This window comes from Anthonomus grandis, chromosome 2 (assembly GCF_022605725.1).
Source record: "Anthonomus grandis grandis chromosome 2, icAntGran1.3, whole genome shotgun sequence".
Classification (NCBI taxonomy): domain Eukaryota; kingdom Metazoa; phylum Arthropoda; class Insecta; order Coleoptera; family Curculionidae; genus Anthonomus; species Anthonomus grandis.
This window is the reverse complement of record NC_065547.1, coordinates 20,693,971-20,716,780: the sequence shown is the minus strand read 5'-3', so window position 1 is coordinate 20,716,780 and position 22,810 is coordinate 20,693,971. Positions and strand designations below refer to the sequence as shown.

At 31.8% G+C, this 22,810-nt stretch overlaps 2 protein-coding genes across 3 annotated transcripts in view; both read left to right on the top strand.

Annotated features, from left to right (window-relative positions):
- The window catches only part of LOC126748988 (pre-mRNA-processing factor 40 homolog A), a 47,738-nt gene extending 37,838 nt beyond the window's left edge, over positions 1-9,900 (top strand). Inside the window, exons 14-15 of one of the 2 annotated variants that reach the window (XM_050458563.1) lie at positions 1,618-1,854; positions 8,358-9,900. In XM_050458563.1, coding sequence (XP_050314520.1) covers positions 1,618-1,854; positions 8,358-8,459 — 339 coding nt within the window. In that variant the 3' untranslated portion in view covers positions 8,460-9,900. Of the gene's footprint in view, positions 1-1,617; positions 1,855-2,469; positions 2,819-8,357 lie in introns of those variants that run through there. The other variant, XM_050458570.1, reaches the window with a different exon arrangement.
- The window catches only part of LOC126749023 (structural maintenance of chromosomes protein 2-like), a 445,423-nt gene that overhangs the window by 244,718 nt on the left and 177,895 nt on the right, over positions 1-22,810 (top strand). The window lies entirely within an intron of this gene.

Below are 22,810 nucleotides of genomic sequence, written 5' to 3'. Positions count from 1 at the left end.
GCAATGATGTGTATATTGTTTAAAGTTTACTCCGAAAATGTCTTCAAATAAATCTTGGAGGAATATGATGAAGGCATATTAATTAACGCCCATTTAAACTACATCAGATACATAGGTATTCGCAAAAAGTCTAGAAGGCGTATAAACCCTGATGATATATAACTGAAATTAACCAACAGTACGGATGAGAACCAAACACAAACAAGACCAATAATCAATAGCAAACGTTGAGTCTTAAATACACAGCTGACTATCAGCCAATAACCAATTGAAAAAGTTGAAAGCTGCACATATCTTGGCTAAAGATAAACAGTAAATGGGATCACTCCTTGCAAATAAGACAACGTATGGTAAGAGCCAGAGCCGCAATTATAAAAATGACCAACGTCTTCTAAAGCTGTGACCTGCTGCTGAAAACCAAAATCTTCGTTACTACGAACTACAATGCTATACTTTTTCAGTTCTGCTATAGGCAGCGGAGGCTTGAACGCTCTCGAAAGCAGCTATGAAAAAACTGGAAGCGTTCGAGATGTGGTGTTACAGGCCCATCCTAAGAATCTTAGGACATATTATTATGACTTACAAATAACGATATGGCCTCCTCCAATTAATTCTACAAGGAAAAGTGGACGGCAGGAGGGAACCCGGACGAAGACGGAACTCCTGGCTGCAGAACCTAAGAAATTGGTTCAAAATGACCACCAGTCCAGCCGCCAACAAAGTAAGAATTGCCTTGTTAGTCGCCAACATACGAAACGAACAGGCACCGTAAGAAAAAGAGTCTCATTTACGAAATTAAGGTTTTTGTAGTTAAAAGGATTTTTTTTTCATTTTTTATATTATTGTCGGTCGAAACGTTCACATAAAGAAATAATTAAAAATGCTTGGAATTTTATTTGGCCTCATATAGCTAAACTTAAAAACTGAAAGAAAATATCTGCTAAATATTGATGTTTATGAAGATTTTTCATGAACACGATTCAGCAAAAGATCTTAAGAATTATAAAGATTAATTGAGCTATCCTATTATTTAACTAATAATTGAGTATTCTTTATAGAAATAGAAAAAGGTATGAATGTGCATGTGAAATGGAGAGATTAATGTATTTATTTTTTCAAAAAAAAAGTGTTTAATTTAATAATAATAATAATAATAAAAAAGAACTATTTATTTTACCTTGCCACTTTAAAATATTTCTTTTGGTGTCCTTTAATTTAACGGATTAAATGTAAAACTTGGGTGATGCTTTCGGTAATGCTTTACCAAATTTTGATGTCTTGAGAAGAGTTAGGTAACTAAGTTAGTGACAAAAGGGTTGATAGAAGATAAAAGCTGAATCCACTCTGACTAGAGCTAGCAGAGTAGTGAGGAGTTTAGTTGAGAAAGTTACTTGAATTCTCCAGGCGTTTCAATATTTTCATTTATTTCTCTAGCCATCAACTTATGATTGTTAGCTTATTTGACTTTTTGGATAATTATAAAACCCTTACAGTTTTAGTACAAGTAGTCTTTAAAGACGGTTTATTATAGGTATTCATAATATAACTATCTTTTCATAAAAACGTAGAAAATAGTTGTATACATTGAATTGAATGTCCGAAAAAACTTTTCCACAGGACTTCCAGCATGAAATGGAGGAATCGTGCTCCCACCACCATTCACGATCACGGAAATCAAAGAAAAACAAAAAGAGCAAGAGTAAATATAAAGGTTCAAGTTCGAGTGAATCTGAGGATAAGGAAAAGCACAGGAAGCAAAAGCATAAGTCCCAAAGTCCAAGTCCTGAATCAGACAATGATCAGGATTATAAAAAGAAGAAGTCCAAGAAGAAGCACAGGAAGAGAAGTCGTTCTGTAAGTTATTAGTAATTTCTTAATATTGGTAAAAGGTTTGAATATTATATCATCCTTTAATAAAGAAAATATATGAGCTTATGGTTATCGCAAAGTGTATATGGGTTTCATCTTATAAGGGATTTCTCATAATACATTTTTAACTTTTTTATTTAAAATTATTGAAAAACAAATAGTTGCATGTAGATTTTAGATAATTTGTTCCACAGTTTTCTTGTTAATTTATTAATACTTTTTTACTAAATATATTGTTGTAGACTTTTGTTATTTAATTTGTTTCCGATATTTCGCTGGTACCAGTATTTAATGCTTGTGTTTTAACTTAATGGCATGTGTTTTATTATAACTTATTTAAATTCTGTTTATCCCATCTTTATAGTTTCAATAGAGAAAATCTCAGGCAATATAATTTAAATTTATTATTTTATGAATGATTTTATGATGATAAGGATCATCTAAAATTTTTTATAAAAGCCATAAATGCTCGAATGGTCAAATCATGAATACTTATATTTATAAAATAGTTAAAAAAACTCATCAACATTATATCTAAGCTTGTGCCCTGTTTTGATATATCCTTTATTTTTTGTCATTTACAGGTTTTTGTTTTTTTAGTTTAAGAACTCTGAAGACTAAACCTGGCTCATAGAAGTGCTTCTTTTTGAAATTTAAAGGAAAACTACTTTTTCCCCAAGGAATAAAGCGTTTTATAATATTAAAGTGCAATAAGAAATTTTCACTTTTAAACTTGTACCTTGACAAAAAGGGGTTTTTAAGGCTAAGGCTGAGAGCGCTGAAAGGAAAAATGACTATTACATTTTGTTTCAAGGAACGGAATAGTTTTTGAGATCGAAACGCGCTCGAAAACAGTGCGCGTTTTTCAATTGTTAATTTTTTTAAGTGCGTGAATTTTTAAAGGCACATATATTCTCTTCACGGCAATATATGATTTGTGTCAATTGAAGTCGTAGTTTTTACAAAAGAGCTGTTGAGAGCTGAAAAAAGTTATTTTTCATATTTTTCTCCAAAATTTCAAAGTTTATTGACTATTTCAATTTAAATTCTCACTAAAAATATAGAAAAAGAGGTGGACTATATACTTAGAGAGACTAAGGCAAATTCGTTAGTATTACACATACCTGAAAAAACAGTTTGACCTGCACAACGAAGTGATAGATATTCTAAAAAACAAATTAAATAGCGACATCTCGATATTTATTATTGTAAATCATGACCGGTGAGGATCAGATTTGTAAACCGATGACTGCTATGTATTTTTTAAATGATAAAACAGCTTAAAGAATTCGTGATTAGCGAATTTCATACAAAGACCTGATGCTTATTAAAAAGAGCGTGTTAAACGCTGTTGGATTTCTAATAGCAAGATTATTGCTCTACTAGACAATAACAAAATACAAGTAAGTTCCATAAATATCAACTATAACATAAATATGCATAACTTTTTCTATTATAGTATTTTTTAAACTATGGAAGATTTGACACCACTTTCAAAGGGCTTTTTTTCTTTTTGTTCTGTGTATATGTGGTTGGACTATTTTTGTACAATTAGATTAATATTATTTTCTTATAAACTTTATTGAAACTAGTTATACCCTGATCTTTTTAATTTGGTATAATGTAATAGCATTTGAAGAACCAGGGGGCAAAATGATAAACCATGAAACATGATTTCGAGAAAATACAAATTTTAGTTTAGTAGTTTTGTATTAAAAAATATAGATTTCAATAGAATAGAAAAAGTTACAAAATAAGCATCTTTTATTAGAAAATTTAAAATAAGTAGTCTTATCTTGGATTGAAGGTATACTAATTATGTGGCAGGCTTCGTAGGTACTTTTGCGTTTCATCACTACAAAATTTGAGCTTTCCTATTTATCTATATTTGCCTAATGAACGCGATAAGAGTCTTGGATTTTCCTTTGATACTCTTAGTTCTTTAACAGGTCTAGTCAGCAATGGACAATAAATTGCAAAACGGTCCAATTTTTGTTCTGTCCTGCACAAGAATCGCAAAATATATGCAGTTGTTTCTGATCTGCACTCTGTAATCTAAATGATTATATATGGTGAATTAAAGAACACGCGTCTGTGCTTCCTTTTTTGTCTTCTGCTTCTGGATAGGGTAAAATCATTACTAGATAAAAAATGAATAATATACCGGGTGGTGCGTCGCCGAGCGGAACATAGGAAAACCCATGTAGATTTTAAGGGGGTGAATTATTGGCTTCCCTTCCTTCCCAAAGCCTTATAACAAATTGTTTGCTGGTGGCTGGTATCTGGTTTTACCTGAACCGAAAATTTGGTAATTTTGCAATTACATTTAATTGAATAATTCAAGATTCGCTTATTACAATTTTTTGAAACTTTGCATGAGGGTTTGCCAGATTGGTCTCTTCAAAAAGTTATCTTACATTTTTTCTGTAAAATATACAGGGAAGCCAATAATTGACCCCCTTAAAATTTACGTGAGATTTCCTATGTTCCGCTTGGAAACGCACCACCCGGTATGTATAAAGCGATAATTTTTAGATTTTCAGAAGTATTAATGGTTTAGTTTCGCCTTATGCTGGTCATTTTTAGAACTTAAAACTATTTTCCCTCAATTCTTCATGATCGATTTAGCCAATTTTTTTTTTACCCTTAAGTCATACGACGAACGGTTCCCGAGATATACCCGAGGAACCCGGTCTTATTTAGTCACCAGGTATATACTTAACATAGATACAAGCCTATATCATGGTTGTTTGTTGAGCGATCATTTTCATTTTTGGTAGGAAGCTGTATAGATAGCTATAAGGCGAACATTCTGCTCAGGGTAAGAAATTTACAATACCTTAGAGACATACGTTTTAATGGGATTTGATATTTTTTGATGCAAGAGTAAACAACCTTTAGGAGACTATTTATTTCAAATCCGTTATATTATATTGAATCCTGACTCCTGACCCAAGATACTTAATCTAATTTTGATAAATATTGATACAGGGTGTGTCATTAAATTAAGACATTTTTATTATTATTTTGTAAGTATATACTTACGACGCCACTGGATTAAAAAACTGAAAGTCATTATCTTCGACCAAACCACCATAATTTATAATGCATTTTTCATAAATTTTCCTATTTCTGAAAACTTTTCTTTAAAACTTCTTTCTGCAAACTTTTCATAATTCTTCTTGAGAAATGCTGGTCTTACTCGAATTTATGATTCTGCTAATGTTCGTGGACGGGTTTTATAATCTTTATTTTTGATAGCTTATTTAGAAAGAAATGTAGAGGTGTGATAATAGGGTGGTCGCAATAGTCCTTTTGTAGCGTAGCCTCCTAGGACTGGATTTTTTCTGTGGGATTCTATCAAAAATAAAGTTTAACCCGTCCATGAACATTAGAAGAGTTGAAAACTAAGAAAGCTATCTGAAAACTTAAATGGATTAATATGTTGATATAAACCAGTGGCGTCATAAGCAAGTACTTAAAAAATAATAATAAAGATAAAAATATCTTATTTTAATGAGACCTGTATCAATATTTATTAAAATTAAAACTTAAGTAACTTGGGTAAGGAGGATTCAATATAATATAACAGATTTGAAATAAATAGTGTCCTAAAGGTAGTTTGCTCTTGGATCGAAAAATATCAAACCCTATATATTTACCGTTGTATAAAAACTATATAACCCCTATGTTAAAAAATGAACTGAACCTCGCCTATTATGGAAGTGAAACCTTTAACATTATTATTATATACTCTTAATGTATACAGTCCCGAACAAAAGTGAATAATGACAGCCTGTATATTGAGGCACGTTAAATAATTGTTAATCACTAGTGCGTAAAAAGACTTTTAGGAACTAGTACGTAAAAAGTGAAACTTTACATACCCTGAGAAATGTGTAAACTGAGCACTTTACGCAGGGTAGTAGAAAAAATCCTTTTTTTTTTAAACGGAAGCTCTCATTTCTTTTAGTTTTTTTTTGTTTGTTTTATTAGGCTGGAATCTGTTTGTGTCCTGCTAGTAATTTTTGAAGAAGTCCTTACAAAAGAAATCTCATTTTTGGTCTGGAGATCTAGTCTAATTGGACTAGTTTTGGATCTTCACTGTTAGTCTTTGAATTGTCTGATGGTGCAGCTGTACTAGTTGCCTGAGCTAGGATTTTGTTGAACCTAAGAGGTGAAGTTTGGGGCCTGCAGTTGTGACCTATACTTAAGGTTGCTTGAAAATCTGGAAATGTATCGGCTGTGCAGCTAAGTATTCTTGACAGTTTAAATTTTTACAGACGGTTAACATTTTCTTTTGCAATAGTACCCATTTACCCACATTTAATAGATAATTATTATTTTACAGCCACTTATTTATTTTTTTACTATATCTATTTGCTAATAATATGTATATTTTCAGGTTTTTCTCTGTGTAATTACTGATTTAGTAATTCGAATTATGTGGTCGTTTTATTTATTAATTTTCATTTACATATTTACATTTTAATCATTGATGATAATCGATAAGAGCTAGCGGTACTGTGAAGAGTCTTGGTCGTTTGAGGAAAAGAGATTCGTCGTTAGTATTTGGATTTTATAAATTTAGTAGTATTTTTTTTTAATGGCAAGGGCTATTAGACATTGTGAAACTAGGTCTTTTACCAGTTTTTTGTCTTTTATACTAAATTTATGGCTATTACAATGAAGGAAATTCTAGTTAGTCACTAGTAATTTAACATAAATATTCTCAAAAAAAAGGTTCTAACGAATACAAATCTGAGATTTATCCCACCTTTTCACAACAAGAAAATACTTTTTCAACTGGGTTTGAAAGTGTGTTATTATAATCAGACTTATCGAACTCGGAGAATTCAGCAATTTTTCTTTGAACTCTTTCATCCAAGGAAATTCTTCTTATCAATATATGCAATATTAGGAACTCGTAATTACTGCAGCGGTGTAACCTTCCAACCTCTGATCGATATTTTTCGGAGTAGCCTTGGAACATATCCAGCAAAGAGGAAGTTAGTAAAATAATTGCGCTGATGTATAACCTGCCACTACCAGGACGGTTTTATAGATATCAAAAGCAGTTTGGCTTAAATACGTCTGTAGTTTGTTAATGAGCCTACTGAGCTGATTGGAGGCTTAATCTGTAATACCTTCAACTTGTATAGGCTGTAAAAGTTTTTATGTTTTATCCAAGGTCTGCACCTTGTTGACGAAGTGCGGAAAAAGAGACACGAGACGTAATTTTTCTTCTAACTAGATCGACTATCTTGCATGAGTATAATTTACTGCTCCCGATAATGAAAAGTTTCACGAGAACCTAAGAGTCAAGCGCCTCGCGTACGATACGATACGGCGCGCGCTCTTGCTTTCCCCGCTCGCATTCCGCAGCAACTTTAATTCGGCACGACAACGACGCGACCGATTATGTTTGAAAAACACCTCACCGGACAACATTTTGTTTTCTTCTTATTAAAATTATTTAATGCCAGGGAATTAGTTTTTCTTTAAATAGGTTTGTAGGAAAATTAGTCTTCTTAACTATTTTGAATAATTTGTTTAGTAATGAAAAAACCGATATAAGGCGATATTTGCAATTAGATTTTTCTATTTTTATTTTAAAACCTCTTATTTGTTTAAAGTTTTTTAATGAGTTTGTAGGAAAAATATTCTCCTGCAGTTTTATCCAAAAAAATCAAAACTGACATAAGGCTATATTAGAAAAATTTATTAAGTTTTTATTTTAAAACCAATTATTTGATTCAAGTTTTTTTAATGAGTTTGTAAAAGATGTATTCTCGTTCAATCCTGTCCAAACAAAATTATAACTATTTTGAATCTTTTTTCTAATAATGAAAAAACCGGTTCATCGAGATTGAATATTTTTAGGTGATTTATATATATACTGGTGAATTTATTTAATCTCTTACATAGATTGTAATGTAAATTGCAACAAAGCAATTCATAAAATTGGAAGCGACATCTTCTGTTAGTTTTTGCCGTCCGATCATGACTTTTTAACTAGCTCAGAATGTCTTAAAGAATAATCCATAGATGCCAGTATTTGAAGCATCAAGCAACGTCTTATTTACGTTAATACGCGTTAATAATGAACAGGCCTCCAAGCCTACCCTTATTAATAATATTTTTTAATGTTATTCCAGTGTTTTCTGGGATATCCTTAAGTAAAATAGTCAATACGATCATAATGCTCGTTCATCCCTGTTAAGTTATTTTTTCCGAATCTCTTTTATCACGCGTTTTGAATAAATTTTAATTTAAACTCATTTTAGTTACCTGGTGATTAACTTTAATTTCATTAACGATGTTAGAAGCAACAGGTATAATGAAGAAATAATAGATATAACCCCAATTGTAAAATAAATGATCTTTTACTAAAACTTCCAGGTAGTTTTTTTTTGTTTAACTGATAATCTCTATATTAATAGAATTAATATTTACCTTTTTTTAAATGCACTAATTTTTGTCATCAGAGTTCTCCATCAGAAAGAGCAAGAAGCGGGGAGATAAGCGAAACTGAACTAGAGAAACAACGCGCTTTGCTATTGGCCAAATTAAAAGATGAAAGTGACTAGCATAGGGGGTTAAAGCACTCACGTGCTACATATACACCACCTTAATTTTTCAATATTTCTGTTACATGTCGTACAAAGTATTGATATTCTTAAGGTAAGGTCAGTATCACTTGGTGTTTTTTAAATATAATAGTCTAAAATAAATCCAAATATTTTTTAACAATTCCGTAAAATACATACATTTATTGACTTTACCTTTAGAATAATGCTCTTAATACAAATAGAAAAGTAAATTGCTAACTAATTGCTGCAGTTTCGTGCTTTTCCAACTTTCATTTATTTTTTTTAATCTTAATTGAAATTAGGTCGTTGAGCATTTTATTTTTGTCATATAACACTTTGTTAAGCAGGTTCTAAACTATAATTTAATTAAAAAAGTCATTTATAGTTTAAAAAAAAATCGACCGATATATAACAGGTTATCTCTTGCTGTATCCAGAGTTCGCGGAGAGTAATAAAATATCGTATATTTACGATACGTAAACTTCTAAGGTGAGTCCGTTGTCACTTTCCTGTAAAGTGGATCGTGACGGAGTTACGCGCATCAGAAGTTTAACCGCCAGCGCTCGCGTTGTCGGCTGAACCGCCGGTTACTCTTCTTTATTCTGTATTTTTTTCCATATCTCACGCGTTTTTTCTTTCTAACTCTCATTTGCAATTGTGCGATGTTAAAAGAAATTATTTCTATGAAATACACATTTTCAGAGCCACATGTATTCATCATATTAGATAATCTGTTTTAGTACATGATTCGGTAATTAGTGTTAGTCATTACGAAGAACAGTCAGCTGATTTATTTCATATCTTCAACAATTTATTTTACCATGACACAATTGCAAAGAGTCAAAAATAGGAACCGAAGGTTCAGCCGGGAACGCAAGCGCCGGTAGTGGACGCTGACAATTTTCATTTCATAGAAAAGTTGGAAAAGACTTTTCGTCTCAAAATTTTAGAGAATACGCTATGTCATTCATGCTCTGGAACTCTGAGACACCTTATATAATTTGTATTAATTCCCAATAAATTTCAGTAAAGTTTTAACAATAATCCATACTTTCCATAAATCACTTGTGCCAGCACAAGTTCGTAGATTAGTTTCCTTAATAACTCAGTTTCGCCTATAATTATGAACTCTGGCCATTCTTAAACATCTATTTTTAATTTGTATTGCCACATTAATGTAGCTAAAAACTATCTAAAGTTGTTGAAAACAGTGTACATAGTTGTGCTTAATATGCCGAGTTTTATACATTCTCTTTTTATATTCCCTATTTTTTTTTGACTACATTGCTTCTCAGCTATACCTTGAAAGTGTGTTAAGTGAATTCTGGATATTCTTGTGTAGAATGTATGTAGGAATATTATTATGAAAGCAGAAATTGACCAGGTTAAAGGGTCCTGTAAAAAGATATCTGATATAAAATAAATGTATATGTAGTAACCTTGTTTTATTTATTTACCTAGAAATATAGCTATTTGCTTTATAAGGAGTGTAATAGTGATAAATTACAAACCATATAAAGACTGTTACAAATTCGAATTGCTATGGTGAACAAATTCACTATTGTTGAGATCGTGAAGTATCATTTTGCAAAATAGTTGGCTTGTCGAACGTAAGACCATCATTCGTCATACGTTATACGTGTATACAGGATCGCACTTAAATCGCAAACTAAGTCGTTTTAGTGTTAAAAACAAAATAGGCACACCAAATCTTTATCATTCCGAAGGTATTCATCACAGCTAATGAACAAACAATTTCTATGACTCGACATAATGGTGGTATTATCTGTAAACAAAAACACATGACGATGGAGTTTCAAAGAGTTGAGGTGAACAGGGACGGATCCAGAGGGTGAGGGTCCGGACCCTTTCCGAAATATTGGTTTCCCGAATAATGTTTAAATAAGTCTTTCTTGCTTCAACTCGAACGAACGCATATAATTTCATTGAGAGTGCTAAAACCAGTTTTTGGTTTAGCTAATAGTTTGAGTTTAAATTAACAAAAAGAAGGCTGTGACTTGAATAAACGCATTAAATAGGCGAATGATGTCCATGATAAAATAAAGGACATGCGTACCAAGGCATACGAAACATTCCGCGAAATTTTCGAAGCAGCGACATATATTCGAAACTGAATCAATAGATACCGTGTTGACTGTTCCTCAACAAACACAACGTCAGAAAAGTCGGGACAATTATTCTGGAATTCCTAAAGAGTACTGTAGGCAATCGACTTACATTCTATTCTTGGATAAGTACTCTGAAGAGCTTGAATCGCAATTCTTAAAGCAACGAGATCTGCTTTCCAAAATATAAAATGTTATCCCGGAAAAATGTCCAGTATTACCTATTACATCCATTCTGAAGTATTATAAGGGCAATTAAGGATCAAAGGGTGTAAAGCATTCCATACAAAGTTTTAAAATAGGCAGCACAGTAAAATCAAATAAAGACCAATGAAAAGTCCGAGATCTATGAGATTAATTGCAACGATTGTGATAAAAACTAAATAGCACAAACCAGAAGATCAATTAATGTTAGATTGAAAGAACATATACGTCATGTGAAATATGGATGGGTCGAAAAATCAAGTTTAGCTGAACATGTTTTAAATACTTTGTAGGGACGTTTGTATGGTCACTTTGTAGAGACAGACAATTTAAAATTACTTAAACCATAGAAAATTAGATGGATACGAAAGTTTAGTAATATTCAAAAATCACAAAAATATTCTTAACAGGGATAAAGGTTCAAACCGATATAGTCACTATTTCAGATTGATTCAGAAAATTGCGCAAATTGTTTAATAAAAATGCAAGTCTGATACAAAACAAGAAAAGAATAAATATAATTTGGTGTCCGTATATGAAAAAAAATTATGATACCGAAACATCGTATACTAAATCTAAAATTACCACTACCCAGGCGAGAAAAAGGTACTACTTTTCAGATCAGAAGTTAAACAGGAAAAATAAAAGAAGAACTTGAGACTCCTTAAACGCCGTATTATTTATTGATCACGCCTCTATATTATGGTAGGGCGTCATATAACTGATTATATAAATGATGCTAGATCGGTCATCTAATCGGATAATTGTGTAATACTTATATCTAACTTTTCAAAAAAATATGGTAAGTATTTTATTTTGATACTTTTTTACTTTTCTAAGATAAACTAATGAAATTTGGTGTATTAATGGAATTATTATAAGAGCATCTTTTGATATATTCAGTCTTTTCTGTCACTTCCTGTTAACCGGAAGTGACAGCAACTTTCTTATTTTAAATGAGACACTTGGTATCTTATTACGTATTTGGATAGAAAATAATATTTTAAAAACAATGATACTACATTTGCTACTTTTTGTTTTATACTTAAAGGAAAAATCATTTTTTTTAAATTTAAAATAGGGTGCCAGATTGCGTTAAAAGGTTTAATTTGTAATCGAGTAATCACGGAAAAATAGTTTTCATTGCATTTCATGACTTAAGGCTAAAAACACACGAGGCGGTTTGCAAGCGGTTTGCGCCGCGACGGTTGTCGCGCCGTGGTCGGGCTCGACGCCTCGTTTATGGGACTTGTGAGCTTTGAAACAGACGGCGCCGCCTAATCCCATAAAACGCGGCGTCCGTCGCGCGTACCCTGCTCGATACCATGGGCCGCCGGCACGCCGCTTGGTTTTTATTGCTTTAGCGGCATTACCGCGGCACATCATTTACTTATCTTCTGTGTTGCAAACCACACGTAGGGCTTTTTGGTGCGTTTTTTTTTGTGCAGTGTTGAAAATTGTTCATTTATTATGGAAACCAGGGATTCAACATAGAAAAATTAATTACTGAGGTTCAATTGAGGCCAGCGATTTGGGATATGCGTGATGATAATTTTTTCTTTGGTATTAGCTTTTGTACATGGCTCTTGGATCAATAAAAGTAACTCCTGGTATGATTCCTTTGACATTCTGGTGAAATTAAATTAAATTTTCCGGATCTTCACAAATCTCCTTATAGATGGTATTAAAATATCCCTTCTTGTTTCTTTCCATAACTATGGGATGTATCCATAGCTTACGTTTCGTTCTATTTTTTTTTTTTGGTTTTTTGCGTAATGCCAGTGCCGATGCCGCCAACAAAAATAAAAAATCATCTTTACTGTCGGAGTCCATTTTGCTCACGATAAATAATAAAATGTGAACTGTACGCAAACCTTGGCAACATCAAACTGATCTTGTAATTTTTCGTGCCGTTCGTAGTTGCGAAAGCCGTCGCGTGTGTTTTAAGTCGAGCGGCAGTCCACCGGTCGCCGTCGCGGCGCAAACCGCTTGCAAACCGCCTCGTGTGTTTTTAGCCTTAAATCTTTTACACGTCTATTTAAAATATCCAAACCAGTAATTTTGAAATTTACTTTATTTTTTTAAAAGGCACGTTATTGAGAAAAACCACTTTTAAAATACGTTTTTCTTTCCAATAATTTGATATGATTATTTTTTAAATCGGTTGATAACTAAGCCTGTAAGAAAAAAAAAATTAAGTCATATAGATAAACGCATTTAATCTTAGAACATTGAAAGGCTAGAATTAGTAAATAACAACTTTGTTTGAGTTCAACATGTGCACAGGGGCAAGGGGGGTGTTTTGTTTACAAACACATAAATCGGTTCTCTGTTGTCAAGTTTCGCATTTTCAAAAGAGGAAATTTTCAGCTATATTAAAATTTAAAACTTAATTAAAAAGAAAGAAAAAGTAGAAATAGATATACCGGGTGGTGCGTCGCCAAGCGGAACATAGGAAAACCCATGTAAATTTTAAGGGGGTCAATTATTGGCTTCCCTGTACATTTTATAGAAAAAATGTAACATAACTTTTTGAAGAGACCAATCTGGCAAACCCTTGTGCATAGTTTCAAAAAATTTTAATAAGCGAATCTTGAATTATTCAAGTAAATGTAATTGCAAAATTAGCAAATTTTCAGTTCAGGTAAAACCAAACCGGCACCAGTAAAATGAATATTGTCACCGACGTGAGGAAGTGTCAATAAATCAGTGACAGTCGATATTTGAAAACAAGTATGAATTATTCAATCGACGAAAAAATAGCCATAATTAAGTCGCATTATGCAGGAAACAGTTTTAGAGCAGTATCTGAAATGTTTTCAGTTTATTTCATTTTATAGTAAAATATTAAGAGTTCCGTTTTCTCTTTTTTCGGATCTATTTCCGATCTTCTGAGTTAAACATTTACAATTATTTATTGCAATGTCTTTGGACTCGAATTTACTAACAATAGGTTTAATGGTTGAAATGGACCAGGCTTGATGGGAAAATAAATTGAAAATATTTCAAATACTGCTATTGGTTTAATTAAATTCCAAGTATGATAAAATGATTTTTTTAATAATCGATAATAATAATTGTTATTGGTTTAACTTCATCGTTATATTAAATAAAAGTTTAGATAAAAAAGTAATGTTAATGTGTCTTACTTTGAATGTATGGTTGTGAGATTGATAAAACGAAAAAAAAACATTTCTTGTATTCGGCTGTACGTCAGATTTGACAAAGCCTTATAACAAAATGTTTGCTGGCTGGTGTCTGGTTTTACCTGAACCGAAAATTTGGTAATTTTGCAATTACATTTAATCGAATAATTCAAGATTCGCTTATTAAAATTTTTGGAAACTTTGCACGAGGGTTTGCCAGATTGGTCTCTTCAAAAAGTTATCTTACATTTTTTCTGTAAAATGTACAGGGAAGCCAATAATTTACCCCCTTAAAATTTACATGGAATTCCCTATTTTCCGCTTGGGGACGCACCGCCCGGTATGTTATTTTAAGCGCAAAAAAACATATTCAAAGCAAAAAAAATTAATATTCTTATTCCTAAAACCGCTCCTAAAAAATTTGAATTGGCAATAACGCAGGAAAAAGCTGATATCCATCTTAACAAACGGCTTTGTATTTACATTCGGGTTTATGAAGTTCTGTGTTTTTTTTTTTAGTTTTTGGTTGAAAAAAAAGTTGAGTCATTTCAGTGTTTTTGTGAACTGTTACAATAGTAAAAGCTTGTGCCATTTGTGCCGCACCATGGAAAAAAGACGATTTAAGCCGATCTTTTCACAAGTAAATACCGATACTGTCATAACATCATATCAAGGGATAACCGTCGTCATAAACGCAGAATAATAAAAACTTATTAATAAATATATAATAAGTATAAAATATTTAATGTCCATAAAAATGCTTTTTATTAGATAAGTACCTTTACTTTAATGAATTACGTTAAAAAAACGCATAAAGAGTTCATAAATGGTAATATTGTTTATAATTTAAGGCATAATCTATTAATAATAAATATATATCATGTTATTGAAAAGTTAGTAGGGGAAGTCGTTTCTCCACAAATAAAATGCTAATCCTTTTCAGATTTACTTAACACATACGGTATGTGTTAAGTAACTCAATCAGTCTGATGACGACAAGAACACTTGCCGAAATGCATCACTCCTGAAATTAGAGGATTAGCATTTTATTTGTGGAGAAAAGACTTCCCCTACTAACTTTTCAATATTATATTGACTCCACTTCAGAATGGACTTTTTCCTTAAAATATGTCATGTTAATATTTTTTGACGACATCACCGGTAAAGATTACTTGTGTTGGTGGAATCAACAATGCCATCGAGCGGCGTTGCGATGTTGTTGCCTCTTTCTCTAATATACGTAATCTACATTTATTTAATTTTGAATGTTGACTTCTTTATGAGTATGTTATCATATTTTATTAAAGAGGAATAGTATTGTTTTGCGCCTGTAAAAATAAGTGACAAATTTTTATTATATTATAAAGTGTGTTTTTTGCCATTTCTACATGAGCATTTGGCATCATTGCATCAGAGATGTTGCAAGCAAACAAACTGCCCATAGTTACACGGCAATGCAATTTTAACCTTTCAATGTTCTAACCATTTAATTAATAGAAATCGCATAAAAGGCTTGTTTTGACGCAATCTTCAATTATTTTTCAATTGACATAATACATGACATCTTGTCAAGTGCAATTATTATCTGTCATTCAAATAAAATTGCCGCAGCGTTTTGAAAGAATTTTAGTGTTTACTAATATTTGAAATGTTTAATGACTGTATTTCTGAATAACTGCATTTCAAAAGTACCTACTTGTTCTTAGTAACGTGCTATTAAAAAAAAAAATAGGTAAATGCTAGAAATACTGGTTCGGAAATTTTATTTATGCGTTTAAAAGATATAAGTAATAACACACAATGAATATCATTTTCCTGTGATTACTTGAATAAAAATTACAATTTTCAACCCTATTTCAAATTTTATTTTTTTTTTAAGAAGTATAAAACAAAAAGTGGCAAATATAGTATCATTGTTCTCAGAATATTATTTTCTACATAAATACGTAATAATATACCAAATGTCCCATTTAAAATAAAAAAGTGTATCACTTCCTCTTAAACCGGAAGTGAGGAGAAATAACAGAATATGTCAAAAGATGCTCTTATAACTATTTTATCGATATACCAATTTTCATTTATTTATCTTAAAAAGTAAAAAAGTTTATTAAATGTTCCCTTTTTTCTATGTCATCCGGTATGGGTGTTAACAGATATTTATAATAAATGTTTGATTTTCATAACTCAGTAAAAATTAGAATAAACATCAGATGTTACCAAACTACAAAAACATTTTTTCTTGTAGTTTGATCTATTAATGAGACTGTAGGTATTAAGAACCGATTTTTATATTTTGAGGTTAAAAGGGTATAAGTAGGTAAAACTGTTAGGTACAAATAAATAATTCAACTAACTTTTATTTATATCTTCATTGACAAATTATAATAAAACTTATGTCTTGCTTAAAACTTAATATTTTACTATTTTGCACTGTTTAGCGCAAAAATCAGGTATAATTTTTCACACTACCTACTATCGTTACAATTTTCACTGTTTTTCTTTCTTGATCGGATGGATCGACATCCCCTGAAGACATCTTGAGGGAAAACCCTAACATATTGTAAGTTTTAAAAAAATATTTTATGCGATGTCCATTCAGAGCTTTTGTATAGGTGGAAATATGAAAACTTTCTATTTTTTAATAATAACTTCATAATGGTGCTTGAAGTCAATTTAAAAATTTCCTGGCCTTAATATTTGTACCAGATATATTTTAGATAACTTTTAGCCATGGTGCAATCTCTTCGCTACAGTGAAAAATAGCCAGTTGGCTTATCATTCAGTAAGGGTCTAATTTTTTTTCCTTCCTCTGTTTCTTGATAGAGTACGCACCCTGATTAAAGAGAAGACAATTATTTGAAAAGATTTCTAACCAGTGGTTCAGTGGCCTGCAAGATCGCCCGATCTGACACCTGATTTTTATTCAAGAAAAGCTAACAGAGAGACGAGTTGTTGCTTTAAAGAACTGGATGCCAGTGACATAAGAATGGCAACAAGTAGATGTATGAAAAGAAAGTTAGCACGGATAGTTAAATCATAAAAGGAAAGTTTTTTCAGGATAATCGAACGTCAGAGCAGGGCAACCGGACAACCAAAACATAAGGCATTACGAACAACAAAGATAGGAGGCTGCTACACAATATGACGTGATGACCAACTATAATGAGATTATAATATTATATATTAGTATGCTAAAAATTCTACGAGAAAAGTAAAACATACCATAATACCAAAGTTTAAAATAAGCATTATGCGGTTTTTAAAACGGTTAAAATAATCTAATATATTGAATGTATAATATTCATAGGCCGTAATATATAATTTATATTAATTTTGGCATATCTCTCGGGTGGTTTATTACAGGGTAAAATTTTAAGGGCTATTAGAAAATCAAGAAATATTTTAAAATAAAATTTATTTTTCAAATTCATTTTATAATTTCTATACACGTAACACCTACGAATAATTCACAAATAAACAAGAATTTTGGGGTATATAGTATGATTTTTTGTGAAACATTTTAATTATTTATATGTATTTATCGTGCGTTTTCAGAACAAGTAATTGAAGAATATTGGCACCGCATTTTTTTCTAGATTAAATAAAAACGTTTTTTAAGCCTGATATAGAAATCTCAAAAAATGCAAATTTTGAGTTGTAACAGTCTTCTTCCGCACACACGATATATTGGATGAATTATCAATCAAAAAATCAAAATCAAAAAATACTCAAACCAATAAGAATATTCTCATTAAGTTTAATTTTTTACAAAAGTCGTCACGATTCCCAAGATGTATCCAATCCGCGTGATTATAAAAACCAGTAGTATCGGGTATATCCTTTTAATTTATTCCAATATACATATAAAACATTACATATTACGCAAAATTGGAACTAGTCATGGACAGCTAAAAAAATAGCTTTTAAAATTTTCGCTCGCTTAAATTAATATGTTTCTAGTAAAAAAATATACTCTACAAGAGATAATGTTATTTTTTTTGTAAATAATTATGTGAGAAAGTTTGTAAATGACAAAATACATTTCGATTTTTAATATTTTTTGAACTTGATTTATTTTTCACGTTCCATGATCAATAAACCTTTAAATATGGGATATTTCCTAGCAGTGGCATGCAGACATGTGCATAGTTATCCAATTTTCGGAAGAAGAAGTGATTTAATGAGGGTATGAAAATAAATTTGCTTACTTATGAGCGAAGTCCACATCAAAATACATAAATGATTTAGAATCTACTACATAAAAATTGTTTTTACCTTCATAAGCATTTTCTGTTAAGCTTCAACAGTTTACTGACACATATTTTATACTTAAGGCTATTCTCTTACCAATAAATGTAAAAAGGTTGCAACATTTTGGGGTTTCCGATAATTTTTATTGCACTCTATTTCAATGGATAACAGAGCTAAATTTGAAAGTTTGTCATATGTTAAATCTCTTATAAGCTACTAATGCGCCTTAATGCTGAAAAAGTGATTCAATTGAACTGGTTCAATTATTGCTAGGTTCATAGCCTAGTACTAGCAGGTATCCCTTCACACAGGAACTTTATTCCTAATTTCAGTTTGTTTTTAACTTTACGGAGGTACAGAGAAAAGTTTGAGAATATTGACGAGATTCCCACCGTCTCAAGTAAATTTCACCTAACGATATAGTTAATAAAATAGAACGAAGTTTTAACTAAATACTTATAACGGTGTGGAAAATTTACAAGTCATTACTTTCTCCAAAAGATGTGAGGAAATTTGAGTATTTTTTATCAGTAAAAAAAGTAGCAGCTAATCAAAAGCGAATCCCAAAATCCTGGCGTGAAAATAAAATAGGTAGAAAGTGCTGGATGACCAATTTTCTAAAGCGGAATCCCCGTTCTATCCATAAAGCCGACGCAGCCAGTTGTCGAAAAGTTTTTTCCAACCTGCAAAAAGTAATATTCACAGATTTAGGAGCGATCGAATTTATAGCATGGAAGAAACTGCAGTTACAGTGGTTCAAGAGGTAGTAAAAATTATTGAAGATAACTTCAAGTGAAAGAAGAACGCTTGTAACAATCTGTGGCACAATTAATGAAAATTGCAATAATATCTTACTTTATTTACCTTCCTTCCGTGCCTTACGTGTCATAAGCTTCAGCCTTTAAATAGGGCTCTTTTAGGACAAATCTATAATTCGATATTTTTAACAAACAATTGTGTGTCAGGTTTAGAGGTACAGTAATTTATCCCTTTAAAAATTTGCGAAGATTTTATGCACATGTCAAGAATATGCCCAATAATGGACCAAAAGAGGCAAAGATTAAAGAAAATACTTCATCTCAGAGAGTCTCAGACGTCTAGAAAAATATGTCCATCAAAGAGTAAAAAAGAAAGTGTTAAGCGTAAAAGCTTGGATAGCGGCGATAGCGAAGTTATTAGTTTATTATTTGCCGATTAGATAAAATTGATTATTTTCATGAAATGCTAGCCATAAGTAAGTAATCCAGGAGAAATTAAAACCTGAAGTTTTCTTTTAGTACAATTTCCTACCAAGAGGAAAATAGAATACTTATTGTGTAAGATTAAATATTGTGCAACAGGAAAATAAAAAAAATTAATTCTCTTAACAAACATAGTTCGTACAAAAACAAACTCAAATTTTCATTTCCGGACCGACGTTCCAGATCAGTATCTTGTTTTTACAAAAGACGTTAAAGTATTACTATCTCCAATATTAGCAGGTTTAGAATTAAGCGACACCTTCAGTTATCGATTGACTTTACACGTTTTACTGTATATTAATAATTGTTAGTTTTAACTTCTGTGTAAATATGTTACGCTTTTTTTTTCATATAGAGAACATATTATAATAAATAATAAAAATTGTCCAATGTTCCTTATTGTTGTTGACCACTGTACATTACTGATTTGGTACAGTGGCCCCATGAACAGTTTTTTCTTTTAATTTTGTTTTAATAGCCACTTTAGATATTTTTTAAATAATCCTATGGTATTATTTCACATTATTTAATAATCAAAACTACTACATCAGTACTAACCTGGTAAGTACTTATAGGTGTCAAAATATTTAATTATCAAAAAGGGTGGCCACTGTTAGCAAATCTTTCCTATGTAATATTTTAAAGATCGTATCGCTGATCTAGTATATCTATTTTTTAAATTGAATAGTTTGAAAAGAACACAGGTTCAAAAAATATTAAAGAGTTACTCCTTCTAGAGACGTACCACTCCGAGATTAAGTTCATTACACTAGTCTAACATAACAAAAATTTAATTTTAAGATAAATAAGTATATTACCTTGTAAATTAAATAACTTGAAAGAACAATGCAAAAAAGTTTAGAAGTTTGTCGCCGTCAGAGGCCTACAATTTCTTTAACTTAAAATAAGAGAAAAACTTTATTTATATAGACACTGAAGGAATTTTTTTGTTATGGTAGCAAAAAAAAACATATTATAACCGCAAATACAAACTCTTTTACAATAGGCAGCAACAAAAGTATTTTGCTGCGACTAAAAAAACACTTCTTTTAATTACTTTAATAATTGCTTGAATACTAACTTTTTAGTGTTTAAAAAATATCTGTATTTAATGGTTACAATTTTGAAATTTACCGACTAAAAAGTAGTTTTTAGCGGGTAGAAAATAAATTTTTAGAAAAAGGAATGGATCAGGACAAGGACTTCGCCTCGCTGATATCCGTTTAAGCAACACCAGTGTCTTCAAGAGAGCCAGAGGGCTGTTAATGGCCATATATAAATCTATACATAGTAAATGTCTTCAAGTTCCTGATAATATTGAATACTTTTTTTATTTCAGTTGGAAGAACAGGAAAAGGGGGACCCTTATTAACTTTTTTACTTTTCAAGATAAACAAATGAAATTTGGTATATCGATAGAATAGTTATAAGAGCATCTTTTGACATATTCTATTGTTTTCCATCACTGCTGGTTTAACAGGAAGAGACACTAACTTTTTTATTTTAAATGGGACACTTGATATATTATTACGTATTTCGATATAAAATGATATTCTGACAACAGTGATACTCTATTTACTTATTTTATGCTTATAGAAAACATTTTTTTTAAATTTTAAAATAGGGTGCTATAAATGCGTTGAAAGTTTTAATTTTTAATCAGGTGATCACGGAAGTATAAAATAAAAAGTAGCATTGTTTTCAGAATATCATTTTCTATGGATACTTGGCCACGCAGGCCATGCAGGTAATGAGGAAGCGGACTCTCTTGCCAGACTGGGATCCGCGAATGTGCCAATGGGGCCGGAACCCATAATTGGTATCGCTAAATGCGTAGCGGTCGCGTCAACCGTGACACCGAAGATGGACCGAGTCCCCTGATATGAGACAAGCCAAAGCGCACATAGGTGGACCCTCTGCCTGTCTCACCAAAACCTACTACGCCTAAAAAGACGCGAAATCGGCTAGTGGCAGGTCTTTTAACCGGACCCTGGCACTTAAGAAGCCATCTCCATATCATCGTTATTGCAGACAACTCGGAATGCCGGTGGTGCTGTGGTTGGGGAGTGCCCAGCACTTACGCGCGCCAGGTTCAAATACTCGGGTAACACTTTCAGTGCACCGAGTGACTAAGTCCTTCAGACCAGAGAGCCTTATCGGTTTTTCTAAGGCCGTTGGCTCTGGTAACCCCCGGTAGGGCATAACCGGTCCATCAGGAGACCCATATGCACAACTGCCTTGGCAGCCCACTGTTTCGACAATTTCAATTTCAATCATTTTCTGTCGAAATACGTAATAATATACCAAGTGTCTCATTTAAAATAAGAAAGTTAGTGTCTCTTCCTGTTAAACCGGAAGTGATGGTAAACAATAGAATATGTCAAAAGATGCTCTCATAACTACTCTATCGATATACCAAATTTCATTTGTTTATCTTAAAAAGTAAAAAAGTTATTAAGTGTTCCCTTTTTCTGTATCACCCGGTATATCCTATATTGCTGCGGCTACATGATATTATGGATCTAGATGACAACGTGAATATATCACGCAGAAAATGGAGATCTAGGGCAGATGGCAATCTAGTTAAGGTGGGATCTTTGGTGTTGGTTAAAAACAACAATATTCTTACAATGGATTGGGAATTGGATAGAATTGCCGCCTTGCATCCAGGGAAAGACGACGTGTCAAGTTGTAGACTTAAAGGTTCGAGCTGGGGAAATAAGACGATAGATTAACATTTAATTATGACGTTTCAGGTAAATACAAGATGTTTTGAATCAACTATGACAATGAAATACTTGGTTTAAAAAACAGACGCTATTTAATTTAAGATTAGTTCTTAATTTTAAAAGGATTATAGCCTTTTAGGGGAGGGTGTATGTTTAGTTATTTAAAGGCATTTCTGCTGTGCACTCGTACGATGTCACAGTTACCGAATAAGTGGTCAGCCGAGAGCATTAGTAATGGCCCCAGGTAGAAGGTAAAAATAACTGCCACTAGTAAAGCGTAAAGTTGTTTGTTAGCCCCGACTAAAAAAGGGTAATAAAATAATTCATACAGTCCACTTAACTTTTTTTTGTATAAATAACCTAATAAGAAAACCTTATAAGGAACAGTTTGTTTGCCCAAAAACGTTTCACGATGATGATACTCGGATGTGTTTCTCTAAACAGAAGAAAAATCAATATTCTTTAGGCAACTCTTTCAACATAAAGGTCCTCTACAAGAAGATACAACAGTCACAAGCAAGGCGAAAAAGGTCAATATCTTTTGACCCTATTAATAACCACATTTTTTATAAACATAAATTAAATGTACAATTTGACCATTTACGATGCATCTGATGCTGATAAGCACTGTTTCGACAGTGGGATGAAAGA